General features: G+C 33.4%; 1 protein-coding gene across 11 annotated transcripts in view; it reads right to left on the bottom strand.

Moving 5' to 3' along the window:
• Positions 1-24180, bottom strand: part of LOC110026697 (exportin-7-A) — a 63114-nt gene that overhangs the window by 4620 nt on the left and 34314 nt on the right. For 7 of the 11 annotated variants that reach the window (XM_020727746.1, XM_020727745.1, XM_020727747.1 and 4 more), the window contains 20 exons: positions 18479-18565; positions 18210-18362; positions 18048-18143; positions 17845-17904; positions 17632-17753; positions 17469-17556; positions 16360-16464; positions 16183-16287; positions 15634-15686; positions 15490-15553; positions 15269-15403; positions 14897-15009; positions 14696-14789; positions 10778-10997; positions 9483-9613; positions 8875-9021; positions 8616-8744; positions 7957-8055; positions 6866-6904; positions 5333-5937 (listed from right to left, as the gene is read on the bottom strand). In XM_020727746.1, the coding sequence (XP_020583405.1) occupies positions 5800-5937; positions 6866-6904; positions 7957-8055; positions 8616-8744; positions 8875-9021; positions 9483-9613; positions 10778-10997; positions 14696-14789; positions 14897-15009; positions 15269-15403; positions 15490-15553; positions 15634-15686; positions 16183-16287; positions 16360-16464; positions 17469-17556; positions 17632-17753; positions 17845-17904; positions 18048-18143; positions 18210-18362; positions 18479-18565 (2178 nt within the window). In that variant the 3' untranslated portion in view covers positions 5333-5799. Of the gene's footprint in view, positions 1-4735; positions 5078-5332; positions 5938-6865; positions 6905-7956; positions 8056-8615; positions 8745-8874; positions 9022-9482; positions 9614-10777; positions 10998-14695; positions 14790-14896; positions 15010-15268; positions 15404-15489; positions 15554-15633; positions 15687-16182; positions 16288-16359; positions 16465-17468; positions 17557-17631; positions 17754-17844; positions 17905-18047; positions 18144-18209; positions 18363-18478; positions 18566-24180 lie in introns of those variants that run through there. The other 4 variants (XM_020727751.1, XM_020727755.1, XM_020727754.1 and 1 more) reach the window with 4 other exon arrangements.

Genomic DNA, 24180 nt, shown 5'->3' with positions numbered 1-24180 from the left:
GTTATATCAAAAGCTGGTATTTGTGAGGGAAGGAAACTAAAAAGGGTATTCACAAACTGTACCATGTCAGGTCTGTATGAGCAGGTCACTGTTAAAGATAAAGTAGGTTACTTGACACGAAATTCATGCCTGAAGATCGTCAAATTTTGGTGAACTTGGAATCCAAACTCCAATTCACATCGGCCATCAGCTTGTCAAAGCAAACTGCGAGGGGTTGCTGTTGATCCACCGGCTGCAATTTGGAAAAGATCATCAGAATGTTTGATTTTACAAATCAAATACCAGAGAAAGTCTGTTAAGACTTTATTTAAATCATATATGGGTGAAGGCCTTTTTAAGCATCTATGATGCACGGATACGTACACAAACACTAAAAACTTCTATTTGTTGAAAATATAGGACACGGATATAAGTTTGATACGGCATTATATATAAAAGTTCATTTATGTGCATAACTTTTAATTCTAATTCAATTATATATCTAACACCCAATACTTCTTACGCTTATACACTGGCATAGGCCTGGATAGGATGAGCACATATGCCTAAACCCCACTAGTTCATGATAAGATCCTAGAAAATAACCTTATCTGCAAAATAATAAAAATAAAAAATCCATGACTTTTATGCCTTTAATAACAGATGCCTAAACTTATCTTATCAATAACAAATAAGCTAGAAAACTTTCTTTCGCATACACTCCAATCTTCAAAGAACTTTAGAAAAAGAATCACAAAATTAAGTTTTTTTGGTTGAAATTGCTAAGATCCTCCATATCATTTAATTTGAATGCATTTGGTTCTTGCTTTTTCTTCTTGATTTGGATGCAAAAAGAATGAAGGATTCATTTAGACATGGTGAAGTCAAAAAAAGAAAGATACGACATGCTGTTTAAAATTGGCAACACCTAAGAATGCGGATTAATGACTGATACATTACAAGTGCCATGATATGTGCATTTGATTATTGACCATTTCTTTATTTGTTTGAACTAATGAAGCTGAACATTAACCAGCAAAAAAATTATCAATGTTCTGAATATCTCATTTGTTCTCATTTGTTTAGCCGTGACAGCACCTCTGCCGAAGTCTTCTGGTTTCTCCAAAAATTGAATATTTGACATAAATATCTAACACCAGGAATTGAAATTTGTTTTAGCCAAAAAAATTATAATAATCTAAGTACGAACCCACAAAATGAAAAAAAATACATGTAATAAAGAGAATGCGGATTAATGACTGATATATTACAAGTGCCATGATATGCGCATTTGATTATTGACCATTTCTTTATTTGTTTGAACTAATGAAGCTGAACATTAACCAGCAAAAAAATTATCAATGTTCTGAATATCTCATTTGTTCTCATTTGTTTAGCCGTGACAGCACCTCTGCCGAAGTCTTCTGGTTTCTCCAAAAATTGAATATTTGACATAAATATCTAACACCAGGAATTGAAATTTGTTTTAGCCAAAAAAATTATAATAATCTAAGTACGAACCCACAAAATGAAAAAAAATACATATAATAAATCTATGTTATCTGTTCACTTATCAATATTAAGCTCAGCATTGGTTTGCTTAGGCTCCACAGTCTTCAAATAGGACAATCTCCAAAAATTGAATATTAACCCCGGCTTGTGTATCATTGCTTCTGGCAATTCAATGTTTATTAAAATCTTTGTTGTTCTTTCTATCTATTATTTCTTTTATTTTGTGTGTGTCAAATTTCTATACAATAGTAAAAAGATTAATATAAGACTCTATCATCGTGAATTTATCAACACGTACTAATAATAATAAAAAAATCGTGTGTTGCTTAACATTTGTACGAATGCCCGATATCTTAAACCGGTTATGGGCAATGAAATACACGACACGGTGTTTTTTTTGTGTACATATCAATAACGACATTAGTGTTGTAAATATATAAATGAAGCTACAGCCCACTCGATTTGAGCATGTCTCAATCAATCAAAAAAGCATTCACGAACTGAATTAAAAAAAAATTGGAACTATTGTTTTCCAATCGAAATTCCATGGAATTATATATAATAAAATAAAAAGAGAATTGAAGAAAACTAAAAAGTTTATCATTATGATAGCTATAATGAAAGCCTTAACTGCTATTTTCAGGTAAATTTCATTATGACGAGTATAAAAAATCTAACCAACAAGTCTGATTGAAATTGAGTCCTAGGGCATGTTTAAAAGAACTTTTTGTCTACTGTGTTTCAAATCATCATAATTCCGCTTGAGAAACTACGTACTTTCTAAAAAATTTCATGACGAATAACCTACTTTTTCAATATATATATATATCTGCACTGTTTCTAATTGCTGTAGTCACTTAAATAAACCCTAAATCAATGGTGACAACCACAAACCTCTAATTACGCCAATGCAGAAGAATTTGATGGTATGTTTGTAAATACATAGAACTTTGGTGGTCTGTATATAAATGCCCCTTTTTAACAAAATTTGCCGCCAATCTAACAAAATTTGCCGCAAAACATTAAACAACTCTGATGCCATAGTTTTAATAGTCCGGCCCGTCCGCCGCTTCCCCCCGTCCGCCGCTTCCCCCCGTCCGCCCCTTCCCCGCCGCTTCCCCCGTCACTCAAGTTCTCCTCTCACACACTCCAGTCCACAGCAAAACTCATCATTTCCTTCCCTAAAACACGTATTTTCTCCTCCAATTTCCATATTTGGGTACCCTACTCCTTCCTCCTCATCTTCTCTCCCGTTTGCCAGATGACCCCAGACAGAGCAGCTCCCGCCTTCTTCGCACTCAATCCCTTTCCTAGGCGCATTCGCACTCAATCCCTTTCCTACCTTTCCTAGGCGTCGACCTAGCACTGCTCCTCTGTCTCCCCTGTCGCGATTTCGCCGATTAAACCCGATTGATCCTTATCTCTATGCACTGGTTGAACTCATCAATCTTGCATGCACAAATAGCACGAATGAGATTATCCACCATCTCATCTTTCAGTTCCTGAGGCCAGGAATCGTCAAACTCTGCCTTGAATTCCTGTATGAGATTATTAATACAATAAACATGGTAGGAATCCTCAAAGACCTGAGACACTAACCCTTCCAACCCATTCTGTCTGTTGGACACAAAGGTGATGGTACGGGACATACCGATAGCTGATTTCAGCTGCACTAAGAATCAGCTATCGGTAGTCCCGTACCATCACCTTTGTGTCCAACAGACATAAAGGGTTGTAAGTGTTAATGTCTCGGGTTTTTGAGGATTCCTACCATGGTTTTGGCCTCAGGAACTGAAAGTTGAGATCGTGGATAATCTAATTCATGTTGTTTGTGCATGCAAGATTGATGAGTTCAACCAATGCATAGAGATCATAAGAAGTAATCGGTTTAAAAATAAATTGAAGATTTCCATAAAAACGATTCTATTGTTATATATTTACATATCTAACAACTAAACTTTAATTTTCTCATGAAAAATAAAAGTAAGATGTATTTACATGTTTGTGTGTGTTAGTTGTTTTTCAATCTCTCTCTCTCTCTCTCTCTCTCTCTCTCTCTCTCTCTCTCTCTCTCTCTCTCTCTCTCTCTCTCTCTCTCTCTCTCTCTCTCTCTCTCTCTCTCTCTCTCTCTCTCTCTCTATATATATATATATATATATTCGTCTCATATTTTTGTTAGATCTTTCTTCCTGCTAATTCAAGACCGTAGCTGTAATAATTATGATTTAAGAACTTAATTAACAGAGCTAGCGCTTGAAGAGATGATTGGTATTGAAGAATTGAAAAAATAACAGGATGACCCAGCATGAATGATTTTTATTTTATATTTAGCTTGTATGGCAACTAAAAGATCTTTTATATTTAAATAATTTTTTATTTCAAATATTTCTATATTTTATTAGCACGTCAGAATGCTGATCACCATGATTCAAAGTGCCTAAGAAATGGCAACCAGTTCAAAATACGCCAAATTTTTATATAGAAATTTGAAGTTTTTCTTTTTATTTTTATTTTATTTTATATATTTTCCTTTTTAGAAAACTTCCATCGCATGGGTGTTGAACCCAAAATCTCTTGATCGAAAAATAAAATTCTAAACCACAAGGTCATGATAGCTTTCCTGTGCATTGAATTTAAAGTTATCGTTTGGCATCTATGTTAAATGTTAGCTATGCCCAATATTAGGCTACCAATAGCAAACTTGTATTTAGTTTGTTAAATAACTTATATTTGATTCGTTCACTAAACAAACAAGCTGAACTAAAACAGATTTTTTGTGCTCCATATATATATAAGCCGAATAGAAACATATTTTTTAGTTCATGTTCCGACTCTTTTTTACTCGAAATAAATAAATTATATATACATACATATGTATATTTGATGAGTATTATTTTTAAACAATTTAATTGATTACAAGGCTATAAAGATTTATAATTAATTAGAATACAAGGCTACAAAGATTCATAATCAATGAGAATTACTAATTTAACAGTAAAATATATACTAAATTGTTTTTAAATGAATATCTTAATTTAAACATTAAGATTTAAATCTTGCCCTTCTAACATCCTAAGATTGTGATTAATGTTATAAAAAATGACTCGTTGACAAACAGCTTGTGTTCGACTTGTTAAGCAAACAAACCGAGCATAAACATATTTTTGAGCTCAATATATAAACATGCCAAACATTAACAATGATATTTTTTTTAAAGATTCGAACACAAACAAAACTTGAGCTCACTCAAATTCATCTCTTTTACACCCTACCCAAAATACTAAAAAGTACACAAATCTCCATACAAACCCTACAAAGAATTCAATAATTGAAATGATCACCAAACCACCACTTCACTCGAAAGGAAATAAAAATACAAATATTTTAAGGGGGAAATTTTGAGCGAGGAGGTCTGATATTTCAAATTTATTAATTTTTTATTTTAAGACGAGCACTTGTATCAAAATAAATTCAGCATATTGGGCCCCTGATTAAAAAATGTTCAATAATTACCCACCTTTTACCATATTTCCAAATGCAGTAGACGATCGACTGCAATTTGTCCTCATGACTGATCTGATGAAGCCTGCAAAAAGTCAAAAAATGGGTAAAAAACCAAAGTTCAAAAACAAAGAAATATTGCTTTCAAATCCAAACCAAAATAAATCTAGCACTGCACTGCAGGGCACAACACACATTGCTGATGCGGATGATAATGTCTGGACCAATATTGCAAATTTTAGGAAGCTTCATTCAGATATGTTCAGCAAATAATTCTGCAGAGAATATCCAAGCAAAAACAAAAGCCGTCTTCTCTGGGGTGTAATTTGCAAATGGCAGCTTAAACAAAACCAAACATGCAAATCATCATAACATGTTATAAAATAGTAATACAAGCTAATCGTCTGTGTTTTTACAACTAGAAGGAAATGTATGGTACAAAGAATCTCCAGTCAGGGAATCAAATTAACATTCTTTTATCTTTTTTTTTTTTGTCTAACAAAAAGAATAAGGAATTTGGGTAAAGGGCATATAAGATGGTGCCTTCCCATTTACAGCACCTATTAAATTTTTGCTGTACAAACCCTGATACATGTCCTTAATTCTTCACATACCCCAATAGAAGCAACAAAGCCACCAATCCACCAGAATCAAAACACGGCTTCATAAAATTAAACTGCCTTAATCCACACTGTTCCCTGTTATATCAAAAGCTGGTATTTGTGAGGGAAGGAAACTAAAAAGGGTATTCACAAACTGTACCATGTCAGGTCTGTATGAGCAGGTCACTGTTAAAGATCAGGTAGGTTACTTGACACGAAAGTCATGCCTGAAGATCGTCAAATTTTGAGTGAACTTATCACGATTTCGGGAATCCAAACTCCGATTCACATCGGCCATCAGCTTGTCAAAGCAAACTGCGAGGCGTTGTTGTTGATCCACCGGCTGCAATTTGGAAAAATCATCAGAATTTTTTATTTTACAAATCAAATACCAGAGAAAGTCTGTCAAGACTTTATTTAAATCATATATGGGTGAAGGCCTTTTTAAGCATCTATGATGCACTGATACGGACGCAAACATAAACACTAAAAACTTCTATTTGTTGAAAATATAGGACACTGATGTAAGTTGGATACGGCATTATATATAAAAGGTCATTTATATGCATAACTTTTAATTCTAATTCAATTACATATCTAACACCCAATATACACTGGCATAGGCCTGGATAGGATGAGCACATATGTCTAAACCCCACTTGTTCATGATAAGATCCTAGAAAATATTTCTTAAAAATAATACTGCATGAACATGTTATAAAGTTTTAAACTACAACTTCCTGAGCAGGTCATAGTATCTAATTCTTTCCGGTATTAGATCTCTTTCATTTTCAGACCCACGAGTTAGACACCATAATAAATGAATGGGAAATTTACAAATGTAGCACACACTTATGTATTTACATATCTCACACCTAAACTTTCATATTTACATACATAGCACTTTGGCACTTTAACCTATGCTTGAAATGGTTTAAAAAGTGATAATAGTATTATTTTTTATGTGATATTAAAGATTCGAGTCGTATGTGTGTAAAAAATAAAAGTTAGGCGTTGGATATGTATTGAATATATTCTCATATAAAAGCTTTACAGTTTAAGTTTAAAAAGGAAAACAAAAAACAACGTTTCATAAACTCAAAATGCCCATCATATTTTGAATCCTATGAGTATGGCCACTTCACAAAAATAAATAAATAATAAATCAACAAATTGAGCATTCCAAATTAGATCTAACAGCTAAAGAACCAACAGATGATACTTTATAAACCAACCAGAACTAGAATGATATAAAAGTATAAGTTGATAACCTGTGAGGCCAGAATTTGAGCTTTCAAATCGCTAAATATCTGCAGAAAAAGGCACAAATTAAAATTTCAAAATGTAATAATCTTTTGAATTTAGTTAAAAAGAATTGCGCCAGAAGAGGTACTAAATAGGTGAACCACAAAAAGTTTCCAAATAAGCTCAACTAATAATGGCATTAAAGAAAAAAATTGTTGCAAATTAAAATAGAAAAGTTTCCAAGAAAATATTCTCTACCAAAAAAAAAAAAAAAAAAGAGCTTCTATATGTGAATTCAAACAAGAAAAATAGGAAAAAAACAACAACAAATAACAGAGATCAATGGGTCTAATCAAACACCAGACCATACTATAAATTTCAATGTTTACAAGATAATAAGTACTTCAAATTTAAATAACCTTATCTGCAAAAAAAATAAAAATGAAAAATCCAGGACTATTTTTGCATGCTAGAATACAAAGACTGGAGTACTTTTATGCCTTCAATAACAGATGCCTAAACTTAAACTTATCTTATCAATAACAAAACTTATCTTATCAATAACAAATAAGCTGGAAAACTTTCTTTCGAATAAACTTCAATATTTAAAGAACTTTAGAAAAAGAATTACAAAATTAAGTTTTTTGGTTGAAATTGTTAAGATACTCCATATCATTTATTTTGAATGCATTTGGTTCTTGCATTTTCTTCTTGATTTGAATGCAAAAAAACGAAGGATTCATTTAGAGATGGTGAAGTCAAAAAAGAAACGACATGTTGTTTAAAATTGGCAACACCTAAGAATGCGGATTAATGACTAATACATTACAAGTATCATGATATGCACATTTGATTATTGACCATTTCTTTATTGATTTGAACTAATGAAGCTGAAAATTAGCCAGCGAAAAAATTATCAATATTCTGAATATCTCATTTGTTCTCATTTGTTTAACCGTGATAGCACCTCTGCCGAAGTCATCTAGTTTCTCCAAAAATTGAATATTTGACATAAATATCTAACACCAAGAATTGAGATTTTTTTAAACAAAAAATTATAATAATCCAAGTACAAACCCACAAAATGAAAAAAATAAATACAATAAATCTATGTTACCTGTTCACTGATCAATATTAAGCTCAGCATTGGTCTGCTTAAGCTCCATTGATTACCACAATCTTCGAATAGGACAATCTCAAAAAGTGTCTTAAGAATCTGCTCAAAATGCAGTGAGAAATTAAATGTCTTGATGAACATGGTTTGCATTATTAAAAAAGAATCAATTAAAACATCGCAAAAATATTACAACGAGCACAAGCACTAAAATTGATAAGTTTAAGTTAATAATAAAAAAAGGAGAATCAAACGGAACTACCAACTGGAACAGTATCAAACATACATTATGTGTTGGCATCACATAGTGCAAACAATTTATGCATGCAGGCATCACACAATGCCACCAAATGAATAAATGAATATAAAAATTTATCAACATCACAATATCTAGAATCACTCAATAAGAATCAATAGAGAAAAAGGATTAATGTAATCGACCCCACTTAGCGGGCTAAAGGCTTTGTTGTTGTTTTTGTATCCCAATGTCTAGAATATAATAAGAAAGTGGCAGCCAATAGCATCATCAAAACAGCAGTACATTCTTAATGCATAGTGTATGTTTATCAACGTCATGGCAATCATGTGAATATCAGAAGAAAAATAAAGCAGTAAAAGTCACCAATACACAGTATTTTTTATCATGAATTCGTTCTGCTTACTTCAGGGAACAGATTAGGACACTCGACAATATGCCGAGTAAGATTGACTGCAGGCTGTGGTGGAGGTGATTCAGCTATGATGATGTTATTGAAGTAAAACGCAGCAAGATTGTCAATTGCACTAGCACACTGTAGAAAAGTAAATTTATCAATACAAAATCGAAGCAAGATAAAAGAAATAAGAAATCGATTATCCCCAACAAGTTGTTTGTTAAAAGGAACACAAGAAAACCTTTAAATGAAAATGTGCACTTCATACCTGTGATGAGATGGCAGAATCCAAACCTTTCAAACCAGATTCTAGAGAGCCGACAATATGCATGAAAGTACTTGTATCCAGATTTAGGATGAAAGTAATATGGCCGTTGAATAGAACCTCCATGAATGCAAAGTAAGCTCTAGTAAGCTGTAAAAAATATTGTTAGGCTTCACTATGAAGATGGGCTCCAAAGATAAAGTAGATGCACAGTGACATTAAACTGTAGCTACTCAAGTAAAATTTACGAGCACCATGTCACGCACCGCCAATATTATGATATGATGGACTATTCTAGAAGATGGAGGCCTAAAGAACAACCTAGAAGAATCTAGAATATGTATGTACATAAGAATAGTGTAGAACTATCTAGAAGCTAGAATATTATATTGTAAAGTTTCCCTTGGAGAATTGTCCCACATTGGCAATATGTAAGGCCAAAGTCATGAAGGGAGCTATAAATAAGATTACAGGTACAAAATTTTCCAACACGAGAATTAGGCAGATAAGTTCACTTCTCCGGTAAAGAAAAGGAAATTTGAATTTTCTCATAAACAAATCAAGGCAAAGTGCAAGCAGGAGAGACGTATATATATGAAGCTATAACATACCTTTCGGAAGGCTAATACATCAACTAGAGGAACAGAGAGTGTCATCTTAAGAGCAATGTCAAGGGCTTCTGCAAGTGCCCTATCGCCATATAATTCGAAAACGCCAAAATTGACATAATTACCCGACAAAGCTGAAAAAAAAAACGTGGTCAATATCTTGAATATTAGATACTTCGAACAAAGAAATAAAATTGCTGCCAAGCTAAAATATATTGAAAATAATACTATCAGAATGAACTCAACATAAGAGTAAACAAAATTTTGCTTAAAAACATGAGCCTTATTGTTCTGATACTGCAATCAGCATGTAATAATTAATAGCTGATCCATTGTTATGCAGCAAAATTTTATTTGAGAGCAAAAAAGAAAAAAAACAATACTACATTTGCAGAGGAACAAGTGCGAGAAATTGGCGACAACGAGCATGTGACAACTAAGAGGGTGCAAATTGATTGGGAGCAAATTGGGTTAGATACACCAATACTAAAACTCATTTTCAACTAAAAATTTAAACAGGTGCGTGAATGCCAAGCTCTTGGTGCTTCTGCATCAACTCATGTTTCACCCATTCAATGTGAGATTAAAAAAAAATTACATTCCTCAACAGAGACAAATGCGATATTATATAAATGATTTGGAAATTAATAATTGAAATCCTTTCCTTATGTTCTAATTATGTTATGAACGAGTGTCATGGTGTAAGTAGAAAATCCTCGGATTGACTCTGTTCTACCGCTTTCTCCTTCAAGGCCATTTACATCGCACATTAAAATAGTATCAACCTATTTTAATTGCATTATATGTTATATGGTCGTTTCTATAAAATTTAGAACTGAATAACTTTAGAATCGGCAAAGTAGTTCAATAAGTTGTTCATGAGGTTGTTTTATTTTCCTGTTGATAAATATAAAGACACAGCATTGCTGCATTTAATGTTTATTCGGTAGAGCCATTTCTATTGTACATCTAAAAATAATCTCATATCTGTTTTATCTACATTATCAGCTAGTCGTATATTATTAACTGAATTACTTTACCATTGCTGGATTAGTTGAATTATTTGTTCATAATATTAGAATTACCCCTATCGATAAATGTCCAAAGATGCATAGAACTTAGTTTGAAAGCTGTATTTGCAATATTGTTTAGAATTAAAAGATTTATATAACAGACAATTATTACATAACACAGTAGATTAAAAGGTACAAAATAAGAGACTACGAACCTAAAAAGAAGCAAAACCAAAAAAATACGAGCATAAACTGTGAAGACATGACAATATTTTATGCACGCACCTCTTGAAAGTATAGTTAAGGATATCCATATGCCCTTATATTTGTTGGCATATATATCAGAGCCATTTGGAAGGGACAAAATCCTTGAACCATAGGCCACAATCAACTTGCTGACTTCTCTGAACAGAAGTATACCATTGGGAGAAGATGAGTCAAAGGTCATACGTTGAGCCTTATTCAGGACAAATTCTGCCATGAATTTTAGCAGAGGAGTTGTAACCTGCATGGAATGAATGGAACATCATTTTGACGAACAGAAACAATAAGACATAGTATAAAACAAACAAGATAACCCAATATTTCCAAAGCAAAATCTTAAGAGTAACTAAAAAAAGATCATTTAGAATTTATCACCTCCTATCGCCTCAGTGGATAAAGTAACACCCTTTTTATATGTTCTGCCACCTCAACGGTTGAGATATTATAAAAAAAGTAACAGGCCTCAAATTAAGGCAAAACAAAGGAGAAACAAGGCACTAAAATTAGTGATTCATTGCTATGAAGATAACCAACTAGAGAGTGGAAGAAAAGAAAAGGGTTAATGAATATATGGCACAAAAAAAGATAAAATAATGGTATAGAATGTAGTAGGAGACGCATTTATTAGTAAACTAAGCTTGTGATTTGGGCATCTAGCACGAAGGCATAGGAAAGAAAAAGAAATAGACACTAGGTGACATATTTGTATGAATTTTTTTTATGAAATAGTAATTATTATGAATGATGCTGAAGTATACAAAAAAGTTTAGTCTGTGAGAAAATTGGAAGACAAAATAAGAGGGTCAAGAGGAGAGTCCTGACAAAGGTCTTTAATCAAAATGTTAAACCTACAAACCACAAAGGGCTTCTACTCTACTAACCCTATTATACTTTTCTAGCTTGACTAAAATTCAAAAATACAGTAATCATCATCAATTTATCTTGCCAAGCATCAGTAAGATTATGTCCATTACTCCTTTAAAACAAACCAAATAAAAATTAGAATGTAAAAACATGATCGACAAGGTTTTAAAAAAAAATGTCCACCAAAGCTTTAAATTGATGATTCCCAATGAAAACATGAAGAAATTATCAAAAAATCAATTATCATTATATATTTGTAAATAAGAAAAGAAAATAAACAAATAGTGCATGACATATGTCATGCACTACAGCACCATAGCATGCACCATTTCACTTTTAATGCGTAAAGCTTACAGTTTAGGCAATGGATTGTCAAAAGAAAACTCATTATGCCTCTTAATTGGACAACAATGAATTATGTCCTAGTCACAGACCACCTGCACCAAATATTTTGGGGCTGGCGAACGAAACATTAATTAAGAAGTCCTAATTGAGAAGGATAGAAAAAAGTTGACATAAATTATATCTCCTACCAGCCCGTAATGGATGATTGAGATTTGAGACATGGACCTATATTAAAAATGGATTATTGATATTTAAGACATGGACCTATATTCAACCCAAAATAAATAACTGAGTCACGAGCAATGCAGTGCATAGTGGATATGGGTAGCTAGATCATTGACTAAAAAGCCTAATTGCACCTTCTTTATCAGTTGAGGCTTTTGGAAGAATTGGTTGCCACCCTAAGTAACCCTACCTCACTTTGGTATCAAAGTTTAAGATTTTATATTGACTAAACAGCTAAAAATAAATAAAATGAGTGAGGAACTCATTCGAGTTAATAGGATAATTTCAAAATTTGAAAACCATTAAATTTCATACATAAGAACCAGAAGTTGAACTAATCATAGAACAAAACCATTCACTAGAACTTTAACAAGGCTAGAGAAGAAAATCATCATCGGGAGAACAAACAAACCAAACATTACACATTATATGATTCTTATTATAATCATCACTATCAAAATTTTTAATGCCGATTATGACATTTCTAAAAAGAATTAGGAATACCTATAACTTCTTTGAATAACAAATAATGCCAAGTGAATGTCAAGTATGATTTTCAAATTAAAATTAATTATACAACCTAGAAATGTATTGGATGAGCATGAAAAAAACTAAGTAAAGAATCTTCCAGAAGTTGACCTAAAATGAATAATATATTTAAAGAACAATTTGATGAATTCAACTCACTAAAATAGAAGCAATAACCATAATTGGATACATGAACAACTTCGAGTGATTATTACTACATTTCAAAGTCATTGGATGACCTCAAAACTACATATTCTAGGTTTAGGTCTTATTTAAAATTGATATCAAGATATAGATCATGCTGAATCAATTTTCAACACTTAAGCAAAACTTTCATACTTGTATTTTAGAAAATGTTAGAATTTCTTGCTTCAACAAATCATTATATATGCTAGACAAGAAGCTAGTCATCAAAATAGCCAAATCAAACTTTTGCACGCACTGAATCTAAGGGTAATACTACCACAATTAATTAAGATACTAAAGAAAATTTTAGCACTGCTTACCAAAGTATTTTAAATGTCATCAATAGTCACTATGCTAATTAATATCCAAGTAAATATTTTCATATTAATGTCAAGATGATGATATTGCATTTAATGAGAATAATAATGTCCATAAATTTGAGAATTTTAATGAATCTAAGGATGCTATAATTAAAAATTCCTTGAATTTCATGTAATGCACAAGAACTACAACCAAGGTTAAATCGACTAGAAAATAAATTTTATTATTCTATATTGTTCAAGCACGATTAAAATCATTGCAATTTTGTTTGTAAATAGTGAGAGTTATGTAAAAATTCTATGAAATATGACATTGATCGCATAAGATTAAAACCTAAGCCATACCTACAAGCATATAGAGTATTTTAAATAGCAATGGATTACCAAAAGAACAGGACACAGTTGTGCTGTCTAGGCCCAGTAGACAATAGAATCCCACGTGTTGCAGAGTACACATAATTTTAGGGTAGCTAGACCATTGATAATAAGGCCTTGATAAAAGATGATATCAAGTCAGGTTCAAACAAGCCAGCATAAAATTAAAATCAGAATTCTGATTTCAATTTCAATTCAAGCCAAGTTCAATCTGAGATTATAGTAATAGATTTCAAGACAAGCTTCAAGTATACTAATTTTACAAAGGTTTTTTAATTTATGTGTATTATCAAATATGTTAAATTTAAGAGAAATTACATAACACCCAAATCTTACAGATACCTATCTTGCACCCAAAATTTCATTTTTACACACATAATATTTACATATGGATGAAAAGATAGATTTGATTATTAAAAGGTGCTAATGAGTGCTACTTTTCATATGATGTTTGTAATTATGAAAGTTTGAGATAGGTAAACATGAAAGTTTTGGGTGCTATGTATGCAAAAAGCCCCTAAATTTAAATATGTGTGTATGCATATATTATTTGTGTATTTTAATTATGTTAATGTACAAGAAAATTTCACTTTCAATCCTCACAATATGCCTATTTGGAGGGTGTTTATCCAAATAAAAATATAATGGGATATTGATCCAAAAAGTTATGAAGAATGAAAAGAAAAATTTCTTGTATGTATAGGAGTGTGTCTGGACATGTGAATGCAAATATATATGTGCAAAAATCATAATTTGAGTTGAATTGAATTTATTCGAGTAAATAATCAAGTTGGGTCTGGGTCGAATTGAATTTATTCGAGTAAATCTATTTTGATTTCGGAAAAACCATCCCTGGCCTTAAGTTTTTTTTGTGTTTATCAATCGAAGCTTTTGGAGTAATAAATTATGCTAAGTGGTCCTACATAAATTTAGGGTAACATAGCATGCATGGATCATGAATTTGAAGCTCGATTGGTACAAATAGGCAACCAAGTTGAAGAGAAATATAGAGGATTACCAGAATGAAAGACAAACTGTTGTAAATCAATCATAACCTCAATTATCTCAAAGAATATCTGCATGACAAAAGAATCACCTGAGGGGCATCCGTCCAATGAGCAATGGCCTTTAAAAAAAGCGGCATATGCGCAGGATATAGCCAATCAAACAAAAGTCCGTAAGTCCTCCGACTGAGAAAGTGCATTAACAAATCAATTATAACATTTGAATGTAAAAAAATGAGTGAGACAATGATATATTCCTTTAAAATCAGCTAAATTAAAAACGAAAAAAGCACCTGTTTGTTGCCATTGCAATGCCTCTAAGATCCCTCATCAAACCAATGAATGCATATTTCACTGAATCAGTGCAAAAAGCAGCATCTGGAGTTGATTCAAGCCCTATTATAACCTGCAGCAGTACAAAATTGAAAGATCAACAAATATGTAAATTGATCAGATTGTTAACTGGAATAAAGTGTAATGAAACTATTGGAAATATATTATTAGAAAACATTCAAGTTGAAAATGACAACAGATGGAAAAATAAAGAATGTGCTAAACACATCATAGGAAGCATCAGGGCCAAAAATCCATTACTTTGACTTCAAATTACAAAAGTGCTCTTAAAAATTACACATCGAAGTTAACAAGAAAAAAAACCTTAATACCTGTAGAAGAGGATCCATTGAAGACTTAAATTTTATAGGGCTATCTTCCATAAAAATCAAGTAACCAATAGTGTAATAGAAGGTTGTTCTACTCCGAGAGCATCTATATTCCTCCAAAAATGGGAAGTTTTCCCTCTGAAATTGTTTTACAAGGCAATCCAGAATTACAGATACACCTTCATTAAAGGAAGAAAAAAAGAAAAATAATTTTTTGATCGTACCGTGTGATTCCCAATGATAAATCTAACACTGTCAAACTTAAGCAGCAATTTCCCAGTCATATATCTGCAGCAAACTTCCCAATTAAAGCACTTAATGGATATTTTGGCTACGTAACAAAAAAAGAAGTATAGAAGTTAACTAACCCAGATGCGAGCTCAAAGAAAAGGGACAAAGTATGTTCAATAACATCCTCACTCTGCATTAGTGTGAAACAGTGATGCTTTAAAATTAGGTGCATATTAACATACAAACCACCAAATTCCTATTTATTTACATATCTAACACCTAAACTCTACTTTTTACATTTATACCACCCAAATCTTTTATATTACAAAAAAAAATAGCAATGTTTCGAACTTTTAAAAAGTGAAATACACCTTTTCATACATATGTGAGGTAGCATTAATGTAAACATTGAAGTTTAGGCATTAGAATGTAAATACATAGAAATTAAGTGGTATGTATGTAAATCTTACTTAAAATTATTGATAGTAATTAGAAAAAAAAAGCACTAAAAGACAATTACCTCTGTGAAATGCACCTTTTCATACATAAGTGAGGTAGCATTAATGTAAACATTGAAGTTTAGGCATTTGATATGTAAATACATAGAAATTCAGTGGTATCTATGTAAATCTTACTTAAAATTATTGATAGTAATTAGATAAAAAAGAGCACTAAAAGACAATTACCTCTGTGTAACACTTGAGATTGGTAACAATTTTCCCAACAATGGCATTCAGTAGAACTAAATGATCATGTAAACCAAGAAGCTCTGACAACCTTGAGTATAACTGCTGTTGCATCATAAATTACATAAGTTGGAAAAGATATTTCATTTTTTTGAAAAAGAAAAGGAAATAAAATACCTTAGATGAATGCATGGCTTGATCACCAACATAAGATTTACGAAAGTTCTGAAAAAAGGTTATAATGGCTCGATCAAGTCTCTGCTTGCTTATTTCCACGTATCTCTGTAAATGACTCAGCAGTCAGTCTGTAATGTCGTATGCAAGTAAAAAAATAACAATAATGATAAATCTTTACCAGTCATACAACTTCATGTTAAAGCAATCCACAATAAACTTTTTTAAAGAAGACAACATCAAGGTCAAAAGCATTGACATAATTTTAGCTTATCAAAAATGAATTTTAAATGTGAGTTTTCAATTAAATAAAACGGTCAGACAAAAAATTACTTCTCATCTACAAATTTGGACAAAAGGAGCTGCAACAACATTAAAAAAAAAAAAAGGCAAGTAAAGAATATTTAAAGAATTACAAAATCGATAGAACCAAACAGTTCAACATAACAAATGACCCCAACTCCTGAATTTAATGTGACGGGACATTATTTGATCGATTAAAAATTAAATTCTTATGGCAAGTCTGTCTATTTCATATGGAGTCTGAATAATATTCTAAAAACTAATCAGTTAACAAAAATGGATGTGTATAGTGAAGTTTAAGGAAAACATGGTTTTACCTTTTTTTTTTCAGTAGCATGAAATAAACAATGGAATGGATGTAAATATCTTTTGAAGAAGGAATTGAGATATCTATTTCACATAGGTAATAGATATAGTCATGAAAACGATCAGTTACACATATGTTGACATTCACATACTAAAGTTCATTAGAGAAGCTACAACATTAACAAAATTCATGCAAGGTATCTCTGCTTATACCTAAACTTTTGGAGCATTCATATACATACCACACAATTCTTATGTATTTACATATCTAACACCAAAAGTTTGATATTTTCATTTATAACACTTAGGTACCATAAATCTATGCACGACAATGTGCATTTCACTTTTAAAAGGTTAATAATGATTTTTTATGTGAAGTTACGATTTTTAGTGGTATAAATATAAATATGAATGTTCACATGTTAGATATGTAAAAACATAAAAATTATTGGGTATGTATGTAAATGCCCCTGTTTTTTTACTCTACCACTCTAATCAAATACCTGAGCATGCAAGCCACTGTCCACAACATTGATCAACTGCAAAACACGAGCTGCGAGTTCAGCATCTATCAGTTCCTGTGATTCCATACTGACAAAAAGTGGAAAAAAAAATTTTATTTCTAACTTAAAGGATCACAAAAAGCCATTTAAAAATACCGCATACCTACAACTAGTGGTTTGCCTAATTTTAAGAATAGCAGCAATAATATGAACAAGCCACGCAAGTTGTCCTTCAATTACAGCCAGTTCATTAACATCTCCAGATACAGGTGATCTTGCCCTTTCCTACATCCAAAAACAAAAATAAACAGATAATGTTACACAAAGTTAGAAAGAAGATGACCTGAAAACAAATAGACTTAATCATGAAATATACCGTGTAGACCTGCAGAATTGGCTCCATGATCTTTATAATGTATAAACTACTGCTTTCATACTGCAAATTTCAATTAAAAATAGCAGTTCATAAAATCTGTATCCTGACATGGAAACAAAAAGGGAATGCTTTTTTCCAGAAGCCCCTCAAAACTGAATATCAATATTGATTAAAAATGAAAATCAGCTTCAAAAGATGTCAACCTGGAATCTACAAAGGAATGGAAAACACTCAAGCTGGTCTTGAAGAAGCTCAACGTTGTCCAAAGGATTCTCAGATAGATCATCAGGGAAACCAGCCTGATGCAAGCAGTTAGCAAAAAAAAAACGTACTAGAAAAACTTAATATCCAAATCTATGATCTACCTGAATAGAGTTGAATCGAGAAGTGATGAAACCTTCGGTAATTTTAGGAACAGTTTCATCAAGGAGACTTGGGGTGTCACCCTTTAGATATGGCACAGATGTGACCAATCTTGACCAAAGTCCCAAAAGGTAATATACACTATTGCTGGCCCACTAATAAGTAGACATCAATGTATCAGAAAATTAAAATAAAGCTTCTCAGAAGAAATTGCTTGGTAAAATTATAGTATTTTAAAAAAAAAGAAAAATACATTAAAGGCTATTCAAACCTGCCAAGACTGCAATGATTTTGTTGTAAAATCTGCAACCAAGCGTATCCATTCACTATAGATTTCCACATTCAAGAGTTCTGACAGCTGAAGGATGTAATGAAGCATTAACATATTGCGATAAAAATGGAGCTAGACAATAGGAACATGCAAATAAGAAACAAGAACATAAACTTGTAAACAAGTTGTGAACAGAATAAAAGTGCCATCTGAATTGCCATAACATGCAGCAAAATAAAGGATAAGCTCACACTTAATTGAGTGCTCAAATTTTAAAATTCATACAATAAAAGTTCAATTCGAAAAAAGTTCATAAAAAATCATGACCACTTAAACATAATTAAAACATCAAATAAAAAATACCATTATTCCAGTTGAAAGGAAAGCTGCTGCAGTTCATCTTTGAGACAATGCACTTGGTCCGTGAATAGTTATGAATCCTTTCAAGGGTGACTGTGATTGAAACTTCAAATCCTTTTATTCATTGGTAATGCAATTCATGTGATGTTAATTTATTTCTTTGCTCTTATTTCCTAGTTCATTTCAGTAAAAAACATGCCTATGATTATGGTGATATTAGAATGGTTTGTCTTCTCCAGAATTTTAATTACCCTATTATATTTGTTTTATTGTTGCAAATTGTTTCAATTCAACGTTTAATTCCCTAATTCAATTGTTTTCAATTAATTGTTATGGTACATATCGCCCAAAATTTTGAAAAGCAACCATATGGCAACAAAACACTACAGTTGGGTTTGGTAAAACACCTTCTAGAGCAAGTGATTACCCATGGCTGTAGCAATTTTCAATCCTTGCCATCCAACTCTTTCCTTGGATTCCCGGGACAATCGTAATCATGATTCCATTCCTTCATTTTTTTTAATGTGAAATTAGGTTTTGAAAGCATTGCTAAAAAAAGGAATTTTACTTTTTGGGAATTTCTTGTCTTATATGGAATCCAAATGACTCAGATGCAACGGAAGTCGTGGGAAACTTCCCGCGTGCTCATCATCAGGAACAAACCCTTTCAAACCTGGGAGGATTGATCTGCCTTTCCGCTGTGGCTTCGCACCTGCTGTTCATATGATGGGGATCCAATCTTAGTTATCTAAAGCTTATATATGTGTTTCCTTAGCCTTAGATTTTCAGATTTTGCACAAGTTTGTTCGAGGCTTCCGTAGGCTTTTGTTTCCTGTTTAAGGCTATACAAGGGTACGAGTGGTGCTCCAGTTGTATCTCTTTCTCAAATTGGTGATTATCTTCCTTATCCCCTTAAGCATCCTCCCCACATCATTCCCGAATGCCCCATCCTTGCTGCAGCCACCCAAAACAGGAGCTACTGCTGTTTTTCCCTGAAGTTACCGCAGTTCCAACCACCTCCTTCCCTTCCCAGCCTCGCTAACACCACACACAACCACCTCCACCTTTCCCCAACCGTCCCGTATCACTCCCAATCACCAAACCTCGCTGCCGCCATCCACAAAAAAGAAAATCTGTTGTTTTCCTGCTTTCCAGCAGCCCCCAAACAGCAAACTGCCGTTATTTAGCCTGTCGTTAATTGCTTCCCTGCTGTTCCAATTGACCATAATCATTGCCGCCCCTCACCCACAACCCGGAAACCCCTTTCCCTCCCTACCTTGCTACCATCACTCCAAGCACCCTAACAATCACCCACCACTCAGGATCCACCCTAACGTGAGTTTATGGTTGTTACAATAGGTGTTACAACCATAATCATAGTCTATTTGTTTCCAGTAATAATATTTTTTTTACCTATTGTCAATGGGGTTAGCTCCAATATCATTTTGCATCAGAGCTAGTTGATTGTAACACCTATTGTAACTCTCAAACTTCTTTTCTGGAATTTGGTTTACTATGAAAATCCACTTGCATCCAATTGCCTTTTTTCTCTGCGTGTAGTAGTACAATCTCTCATGCTCAATTTTCATCAAGAGCTCTAAGGTCTTTATGCATTGTCGCTTTCTATTCGGGATCCTCTTTAGCAGTCTGCCAACATATGGGTATAGAGACAGAGTTCAATGATACAATGAATGCTCCATGAAAAAATGAGATGTTAGAGTAAGAAATAAAGTTTGCAATGTCAATTTCTCACCAAAAACGATCAGAAGGATGTCTCGCATTGCTGCGAGAGGTTCTCCTTAAAATTGGGGGGGTAGCGTGGACAAAAGAGGAAGAATATCACCTGGGAGCTTTGAATAAAAGGGGGATGATGCAAGTTAGGGAAGACCAAAACAAGAAATTTGTTGGCACTGTAGAATTTGTTCTCTCAGTTTGCTTCTTCCTCCGTATATACACCCTTAGCTCACCTTCAACATGAACCATCCACCTCTAAAGTTAGTCTCCTCGATAAAGATCATAGAATATTGCTCCCACTTGTACCACTCCATCACCACTTCTACTCACTCTCTCTTCTCTCATATCTCCAATATCTGTTGAGTCATTGAAGGGTGAAATTACCTTTATAATGTAGTATGGTTCAAACTCTTTGAATGATACATCCATACACACAAAGAGTCTCTTCTCAATCAGGCTTCAATAGACATAACCCTTCTGAGTTGCGAAATAACCCACGAATACACATTTCACGACTCTGGATTCAACTTTCCTAAAGATGGTTTGTTGTCTTTCACAAAACATACACATCCAAATACCTTCAATCAGTTCTTGCATGTGATTCTTTTGTGTTGAGGGCCTGACTTTGTGCCCTGTTATTGCTCCTAGTCGTGAGCCCCCTGTTTGTGGTTCTTTTGTTTATGTTGGAGCTAGTGGCTTCCCTTGGCTGCTCCTAGTCGTGAGCCCTCCTGTTTGTGGTTCTCTTGCGTGTGTTGGAGTTAGTGGCTTCCCCTGCCTTGGTTGATCCTAGCCTTAAGCCCCCCTGTTTGTGGCTCTCTTGTTTGTGTTAGAGTTGGTGGCTTCCCCTGTTTTGCTGCTCCTAGCCGTGAGCCCCCTGGTTGTGGTCTCCTTTGTGTCGGTTGACGGCTTCCCTGCTGTCCCTGGTCGTGGGCGCCTGTTTGGTTGTGCCCTTCTGTTGTCCCTACCCGTGAGCATCTATTGGGTTTCCCTTGTGTCGTGACTGGGTTCATAACTCACTGGAACTACTCGTTTGAAATGGAATAGAGGGGTTTTTATCTTTGTGAGTTGGAATATTTTAATCATTATGTTTGGAAGAATTCGGGTGCCCCTTTTCGAGGAATAATCTATTAAATGTTGGGAGATAATTCAAGGCCTAGTTTTTCAGGCTGAATTGATTGCAATGAAAAAAAAAGAAAAAAAAAAGAGATTTTTTTTTGGTATTTTTTTGGGGAAAGTTTGGGAGCAACTTGGAGTCTTCTAAAATGTGTCTTTCGGGGATGTTTATGGCTGACATTAGTAACTATGCCCATGTCATTGCTCATTCAAGGAGTCTCATTGGGTGAATGTTTGAGGTTAATCCTCCTACGGCTTTGATTTTTCTTTTCTAAACTGGTCTTGGAGGCGGGTTAGTCTTCTTCCTTTTTTATTTCTTGTTTTTTGGTTCACTTTCCTTGCTTATTGCTTTGGGTTTTAGGTATTTATGTCTGAAACATAAGCATGCATGTATAGCTACGGCTATATATGAAATCATCAAGCAAGGTCGTAAGATTTGACGGTCTTTTGGGGTATTAAGGTTGTGATGACAAAGACATTCGGTGGTAGAGTGAAACAATATTCCATCCTACGACATCGGGACCCGATCCAAGAGCCCGATGAACTGTAAGATGATAATATTATTCACTGACACCAGACTAGCAGGGCACTCTTGCCTTCTTAGGCTGTTGGTGGACCTAGCCCGACGACGTGATTGACTTGCGGATAATCATACTTTATAAAAATGATAAAAATAAATACGATAAGAACAGATACGCTATTTACAAAAGTATTTTTGACTATAAAATTTGATACTACTTTCTCTTATATGCATGGAACCTACATGCATACCAAAATAAAAATTTTAAGTAATATAATTAAATTGTCCACTTGTCAATTACCGGTACTGGACTAAGGAATACTCTCCTAAGTTGGTATTATAGGGAACCCTTCTAGTTGAATGTCGGGCTCTATATCGATAGTTGCCTTCGGAATCCCTCAAGATTACCTAAATCTGAGCCTAGCCCGACTCGAATACTTACGGTTTTCTTTCTTTCCTTGGAGTTTTCGTGTGTTTCCTACGATTTTATTTGAATCTTTGTAGATCACTGATGATTTCCTCAACTTTCTCGTGTTTTCTTGTAGTTTTCTTCGAGCTTATTTTGTGAGTCCCCTTACGGTTTCTCTTTGAGTATTTTGTCAGTTGCTTCGTCGTTAGGCTTTTCCGCACATATACATGCATGTCTATCCTGCTAATTAATTCTTTACTTGTTTATTTCTACCTGCAACGCTAATTCCATTTGCAGAAGTAGCATATTCGTCTGGTGCACATGTTTATTTTTAAATTTACAGCATTTTATTTTCTTTCATATACAATATACTGCTTTCTTTTACTGTAAATTTTACTGCATTTTTTTTACTGCTACTTTCCTTGTTGCATTGTTTACTGCCTTCTTTTACTGCACCTGCTACTGTTTCCTTTATGAGTATTATACCTTTTAAAATAGGAGAACAATAGTTTGGTTTTATAGGAGGTACCGACAGCAGGCAGCCGACTCAACAATTGCATATTCATTTAAACATAACATCAAACCTAAAACTGTTACGACGAGGAGCTTGGAGCGAACACCGTAGGCAGCACAACGAAGATGCACATAATAACTTTGAGCCAGGTTTATAACAACAAACTTTCTTTTTCCTCAGAATTAAACAAGTCATAGGATTTCGAGATGGTTTGTCTAGCGCAACATAAATCCTCACTTTATATTTTAGGTTTTTGTCAGTCATGTTGTGTAATATAAGTACTAAATCGTCTTAGGATTCTGAGGTCGTCGTCCGATACGACGTAAATCCTCTTTCAGGTCATTTGTGTGACCGTGTCATGCAAATATAAATCCTATATAATAATAATTGGCAGAATATAATATTTAGATAATATCTCCTCGAAATTTAAGTTAAACAGAATGATAGTTTGGGAAGTCAGTGAGGTTTTCTCAGGATTCATGACATCTCCTAGCTTCTCTTTCTTTAGATTTCATAACAATGTTCCAAATTTTAGTCTTTCACATTTGACACTTTGGTCCAATCTTTGAAAAGTCCTACCCTTGAAATTCTTGAAGACAATATTTCTTGATTTAAATCGAAAGTTTTCTTATGTAACTTCAGTTATCTAAGATGTAATTAACTACAGGAGTTTACCTCTATATGAAACTTTAGAACCCAACTTAATATAAAATCCTATTTAATTTTTTATATTAAATAGAAAAACTTGTCGGTCAACATAAAGGTTCGCAGATTAAAACGGATGTCATAAATTCTTTAGTTTATCTAATCTAGTCTCTCACTGTTTATTCATCGGGATAGATGCATCACTTACGGTGATGTGCTCGTTTATTTAAATTATTATCTATATGAGATCAGTTCAGTCTAATATTTTCAAAATTAAACAATTACTTTTCGAAACTATATATATATATATATATCATATTTAGGGTTTGTTTGGGGCAGCTGCAGCTTATCCAGCTTATGTTGATAAGCAGCTTATCCTGATCAGCTGCTGAGGCGCAGCTGGTGGC

This window comes from Phalaenopsis equestris, unplaced genomic scaffold (assembly GCF_001263595.1).
Source record: "Phalaenopsis equestris unplaced genomic scaffold, ASM126359v1 Scaffold000392, whole genome shotgun sequence".
Taxonomy (NCBI): Eukaryota; Viridiplantae; Streptophyta; class Magnoliopsida; order Asparagales; family Orchidaceae; genus Phalaenopsis; species Phalaenopsis equestris.
Note: the sequence above shows the minus strand (reverse complement) of the source record. Positions and strands in the feature narration are given on the sequence as shown.